Raw genomic sequence first — 6598 nt, forward strand, 5'->3', positions numbered from 1 at the left:
AACTGGCGCCACAACAATCTCACATCTCTTTTCAAATACTCGGAGAACTTACATATGTATGCTATTACAATTTGCGAACATATAGTATATGAATAGTAAAATTCTTCTGATCGCTAAGGGGCGATATTAACATTCAAGTAAGCTCTTCGAACATACTTGACTGCGGTTTTATGATTGTGTTACCGTATTTGTGTACGTCCCTAAGGCAATTCTACAGTATTATTAAAGTTTAAGTGAGACTGAACAACTCAAAATTTATATGTACCAATATTATTTTTAGCATTTACCACAATTTCCGTATACTTCAACTTTTATTAAATAAACTCAATAAAATAATAATATTGGTGTAGTTTAGAAATTATGTTATAAGTATTGTAGCTTATGGTATGTATGGACTACCAAAGCCACCTGTCATTATTACAAATTTGTCATACACATTAAACCTTCATGCAGCAACAGATATTTTAGCAGTTTTAGTTTCATTCATAAAGTCAATGAAATGGGTTCGCAACGCGTCGCATCGAGCATGCTCGACGGTTCGATAGACTCACGGAATATATTGAAATTTTTAATTGAATCTCTTGTGTTACGCTCTTTTTTCTGTCACACTCGAACTAATACATTTTGATTTAAGAAATTAAGTAAATTCTTAAATTTGTATACCCCGTTATTATATTATAGCTGAAATAAATCTGCATGCGTATACCAAAAATACACAATTAAATCAATGTCATTACTTTTCTAATGCAAATTAGATATTACAGTTTTCTGAACTTTAAATATATTCTATGAATTTATTTCTTTGTATTTTTATTTTTGACAACTTGTTTAGTTAATTACAAAAAATATAGCGAAACATTAATAAAAGGCCAAAGACAAAAATGAAGTGAATTTACTTTTAATGAAAATCGCCTAGCATTTAATTCAGATAGCAAGATTATTGGAGCACTGAGATATCAAAACAGCAATAAAATTAAATTGAAATCTATATCTAACCAGCGAATCATAAACAGAAATATCGCAAACAATCTATATGTGTATATAGTACAAGCCTTATGGACAAGTTTTGCACGCGCTCATCTCTAATCACAATACAACCGGTTCGACCGCGTGTTGCATTTAGCATGAAGCGAACGTGTTTGGTCCTCTCAAAACGAAAGCAATTCTCATCGTTAATAGACGTGCTGTGCTGCTGCCTGTCGGACGTGTTCTGAAAGATCGCGGAACAAAGTGTGAACAAATTTAAATACGTGTAAAATCACTAAAATGTTCAATTCTTGTGAAAATTAAAAAAAAAAACACTAACATTTATAATTCTACGTAAACAGGAAATTTTCAGTGCGATATATTTTTAACATAGAATGATTTCGGGCCCAGAGGCTACATTCATAAATATTAGATATCTTTAACGTGGTATCGATATCTTATCAGTTTCAGTGAAGTTACTGTTACCGCAAAACAAAAGCAAATTATTTACAACAAAAAGGAAATTTTCTAAACCGCACTGTGGATTACGCGTTTTACTTAAATAGATATTGCGAAATTCGCTTATTTCAATTATGGAAGTCGTCAAAACAGACCACCTCTACATGCAATTAAATTCATCGGAACTAGAAGCCATTATAAAGAAAGGTAAGATATTTATATATATATACCATATATGGTCAGAATATAGTTTAACAATGTCACCTGATGTCATATTCAAATTGCCTTAAGAATATTCGACCTATAAGTTCATATAAACACATATATATTTGGTGTCGGTGTCAGTAAGACATTGAGTCAATATTCAGCTTCGAAGCTACATATGATTTGGAATAGATACTTTCTTTTGCTACTGGGAACATATGAAAAACCACTAGAGCTGCGTTCTAAGCTGACTCCGCCCCTTCCTTTTAAATGTTTTATATTAGCTATCTTTATAGAAAGCAATATTTTAAACATTTTGATAAAAACAACATTGACAAACAATATGTGGTTTGAATAGGTAATACGTAAGTAAAGCAAAAAACAGCTGCCAAATTATGATTTCTACTGTGGCTGAAGCAGTATAAGTAAAATAAAAACATTTAAGAAGGAAAACAACCATTTGGTAAACGGTTGCTAAATATGTATCTGGGTACCAGCTGTAAATAAAAGCTGTTGACCAGAAATAGTCTGAGCACAATTACAGCATGATTGCGTGTAAACTGTGGGCTCAGCAGCAATACAAAATTGAATTCTGATTTTTTTTTATATATCACTCTTAATATATATTACAATTTCTTGAATTTGCATTGAGTTATGAAATGCTACCTAATTTAAATAAGTTGTTAAAAACTAAGGTCAACATATTTACACGCAAACAAATAACTACTTCTATATGTTGGTTTTTTAATTTCGAATACGACGAATTACATTTCTGTATCAACGACACGTTTGTACCTAAGCCCACCGACTAAAGAAGCTGTCTAGTATCGACTTAATTTAAGGCATTCGTTTTTATTTTTTATCAATTCCAGTAATGGAAATAAATCGGACTCACTGTGCCGTTTTCATATTTTCGTTTGACATTGTTTACCAGTAAGAGTCGGACGAGCATCACTGTAACCAGTGGCGCCAGCCAAAGACGGCGCCGTTTGGCAATCACATTTAGTTTTTGGGATTCAGCTGCTTGCCACCACCCTTTTTGGTCAACCAGTCGCTGATTGCGAAGCGACAGAATGGGGTCGTGACGCGTCACTATGGTGCAGCTAGAGCAGCCCCTTAGATACATTTCAAATAGTTTAAGCAATTAATATGACTCGGCTAGCAGTACTAGCAGTATTTCTTAGCAACATATTTATTTTGAATCCCTAGAAGTCACTGTGACACTGTGGGGTCCATTCGAGCAGTTGGTGTGCACCGTTTTTTTTTTTTTTTTTTGTGTCGGACATCAAAATTTGTTGCTGTGTTTGGCGCCATATGGTGGATTTTGTTTTATTTTTCATGGCCCGATGTGTTGTTCAGTAGTTAGGGTTTGGTAGTCAATGCTTGTGTAAGCTGAAATGGCTAAAAATTGCTGCTTAAAGTCATTGAACAGCATTGAAGCTGGAAATCATATATCGTCTGGTGAGATTTGGGGAACCGCAAAAATTGTGTATGTTTAGCACTAAGCGGTGATTCGCAAACTAACAACCAAGTTTAGCTCCAAGATATGTTTGTAATGCAAGCGTTAACTTAAACAATTATACTCGTACAGTACTTTTTCGTTAGTTTTCATAGAGACTTTAATAAACGTGTGCAACTGTCTGCTTGGTTTAGCATTGACACAAAGACATAGCGTATATATTTAGTTATTTCGATTCATTCATAAAAATGACTCGTCATATTACTACTGCAAACACAAGATCATCGTCTAATGCGCCTATACTTGGCGCTTAGACTTATGGTGATAAGCACAGGCTTCCCACACAGGCCATCTAACAGCAATACAATAAGCAGGCAGACTCTGTCTGATAACCTTTGCATGACTTTCAGTATGAGTACAGAGCTATTAGCAGTCTCATATAATTTAAATGTGTCTTTTTTAAATATGTTTCACTTGGGCATTATTTATTCTTGGAAGAAAAGGCGAGTTATATCTAAACTGTTTAAAGGTTTATTTCAAAAGTGGCACGATGTGGCTTATGGTTTTTAGCGGAACGGATTCATATAAAACAATTCTTAAGTTTGACGTAACCCTTTGAAGCGAAAATATTGAGAGTCAAAAAAACTACATCACCATATTTACCAAACCTAATTACATTTAAAAGCAATTAGTCTATTCACCGAATTTGTATTTTTAGCTAGGCTTATACTTTCGGATAAACATTTATATGTACATGTATGTTGTAGTATTGTGAATTATTGATGTAGTTTGACAGCAAAACTGCTCGTGTATTTGCGTTCGGTCATATACTATGCTAAATATTTATCTAACTACTATTATTTGTACAGCCCGTCTTTGCAGTTGCTTAAATTTCGCCTTGCCGTTTTCTGGTCTAAAATTAGAAAAGATAGCAAAAGTATAAATAGTTGTGTCAACATGAAAAGTCACATGCGTCTCGTCGTGTTGGTCTTTTTAAGATAAACGGTGTTTAACTATGGGTGTGTAAGTGGGCGACTAAGGAATCCAAGCAGTTAAGTAATTTGATTACTTAATGGAGTCCATGGACGTTCCAAATTTCGCTAATTTTTAGAGTTCATTTCTAAGAAGCGCCATGCAAGTAAATCTCAACATTTTAAATACTTGTGCGTACGTTATTAAGTTATCCTATGCTTTTCACAAATAGCATTACCGACGTGGTTGCATCCGAACTTGAACTGCATTTTTCCTCCAAACTTCCCAGACACGCAGCGAAGTGTGCTGAAGCGTGTTTTCAATACATTGTGGAGGTCAATGGTAGATAGAGCGATCGAACTGCTGAAAACTGGTTTTATTTTTGCGATTGCGATGATAAACTTGAATTTACATTTTTGAGCTGTATATATTTTTTACTTGTTGGCAGTTTTTGGAACTTCCAAAGGAGCACATCTGCAGGCGGACAATATTTTTATAAAGGAATACATGTATATTAAACATATAAATCAAGGAGCTTTAGTCGAGAAGGCTCGACTAATAAATTTAAAAGATTTGACACACAAAGTTAAGCAGTGAAAATTATCCAGACTGTGAATCGAAAATTACAATAATTATAATTATTTCCATTTACAAAATTATTAATTCAAAATAACTTTTTATATTGACTAAGACTTGAAATTTCTTTTGATTGAATACTTTTAGATTCTCCTAATTCCAACGATCGAGACGCGGGCTTTTGTTCTGCAAGTTCGGAAAGCGAAGGCGGCGATGACTTGACGTTAGAGCATGCACGTAGCGCTAGTCCCAATATAGGACTGACGGAAGACTATGGCGCACTCAAAGAACAATCAGTTGTGCTGGTCCGCAATAAACGAAAGAGCATGGAACCATCAAAAGTCGTAGAACCTACTTTGACATCGAATCACTTTTCCCCAGCAGCTACTAGGTCATACGGCGCAGCGGCGGGTCCGCTTAAAAAGCGAATAAGGTATACATCTTCGGCTGACTCGGCGGTGATGTTGACCCCACCAGCTCTTCTGTCCCCACCAAACATTACCAACCTGAAGTTACTCTCTGCGTCAGTTTGGGATCCTAGTCAATTGTTGCCATGTGAAATAATGTCAAATCCTGCGCAAATTTTCGTGCGGCATCCAGGCGTCACAACGCTACATCGCGCAATCGCATTGACAGCGGAGCCGGAACAGCAAGAACCGTTGGCGTTGGTAGCAAAGAAGCCGCAATACCATAACGATGAAACCGTTGCACTGCAGTTGCACTCCAGCCTCCAGGATACCAAGGGTACTATAACACCCAAAAATGCATCTAAAACTTGCAGCGAAGCACCCCTTGAACAAAACATTTATGATATATGCAAAGATCAGCACAGTGGGTCCCTATTAAGGCCGCAGCAAAGGAACTATAAAAATATGACACGCGAGCGCAGGATTGAGGCAAACGCACGCGAGCGCACTCGAGTTCACACTATTTCCGCAGCGTATGAGACATTACGTAACGCTGTACCAGCATATGCAAGTTCCCAAAAACTATCAAAGCTATCGGTACTGCGCGTAGCCTGTTCCTACATACTTACGTTAAGTCGCATGGCTGGTAAGGACTACAGCTCCGACCAATCTGAGCCGACTATTGCTGATTGTATTGAGGCCATTACATCAACTATTCAAACCGAGGGAAAAATTAAACGGAAGAAAGAAGAGTAAAATTAACCTATTTTCAACAAGCTGAGCCTTAATTTACTAAAGACTTTGAATGTGACTGAGTTAACACTTATTACTAATTTAGAGTGTCCTTAAGTGTTGTCAAAATAGTTCCTGAGCAGGCACTTATGTCCATACATGACAAAGCGGTTATGCACAAATAAAGTATGGAAATACACATAAGTTGTATTAGCTTTTTTGTTACGCTAAAAAGTTGGGTTGAAGAGGGAAAACCAAACACGCTGTTGGTAATTTTCATATATCTGCATATGTATATAGGATATGTATAATATTATATTTTTAGGATGTGAAATATGCCATGTGATCTTATTTTAAACTTGCTTTTAATGTAAACATCTATAATAGATAAGGCAGAAGCCAAAACATGCTCTGCAGTACAAAGAATACAAATTTAAATTTAAATTTAAAACTTTTTAAAAGACAATAAGCGTAATCATGCAGAAAACCTATGACAATAACTGTACTTTTGTCAGAAACCAACAAGGGTGTTGTACGTTTTTAAGAATAGTTTTTAAGTCAATCATTATGTTTAAATAATGTTCGCTTTAGACTTCAAAGGTCAATTGTACTGCTTCGGCTCATGTAATTGTATAAATTTGAACATAATTAAGGAAATCTTTATATTTGTATGCATTATGGAATGTTATGAAAATATAAAAGATATTTGGAGTAATTTATCCCATGTGTAAACACTCAACACATAACCGATAATCTCATTTGAGTAATAATTAAGTGCCATAAAAGCAGAATGCTGAAATACAAAATTGACTATCATATTAAA

The 6598-nt window shown here is 35.3% G+C and overlaps 1 protein-coding gene across 1 annotated transcript; it reads left to right on the plus strand.

Moving 5' to 3' along the window:
* The first annotated feature begins 1223 nt into the window (after nt 1-1223).
* On the plus strand, nt 1224-6598 carry LOC6561796. Its single transcript, XM_001989398.3, has 2 exons — nt 1224-1632; nt 4784-6598. The coding sequence occupies exons 1-2, from the start codon at nt 1560-1562 to the stop codon at nt 5797-5799; spliced, it is 1089 nt and encodes a 362-aa protein (XP_001989434.1). The 5' UTR covers nt 1224-1559; the 3' UTR covers nt 5800-6598.

This window comes from Drosophila grimshawi, unplaced genomic scaffold (genome assembly GCF_018153295.1).
Source record: "Drosophila grimshawi isolate 15287-2541.00 unplaced genomic scaffold, ASM1815329v1 contig_1377, whole genome shotgun sequence".
Classification (NCBI taxonomy): Eukaryota; Metazoa; Arthropoda; class Insecta; order Diptera; family Drosophilidae; genus Drosophila; species Drosophila grimshawi.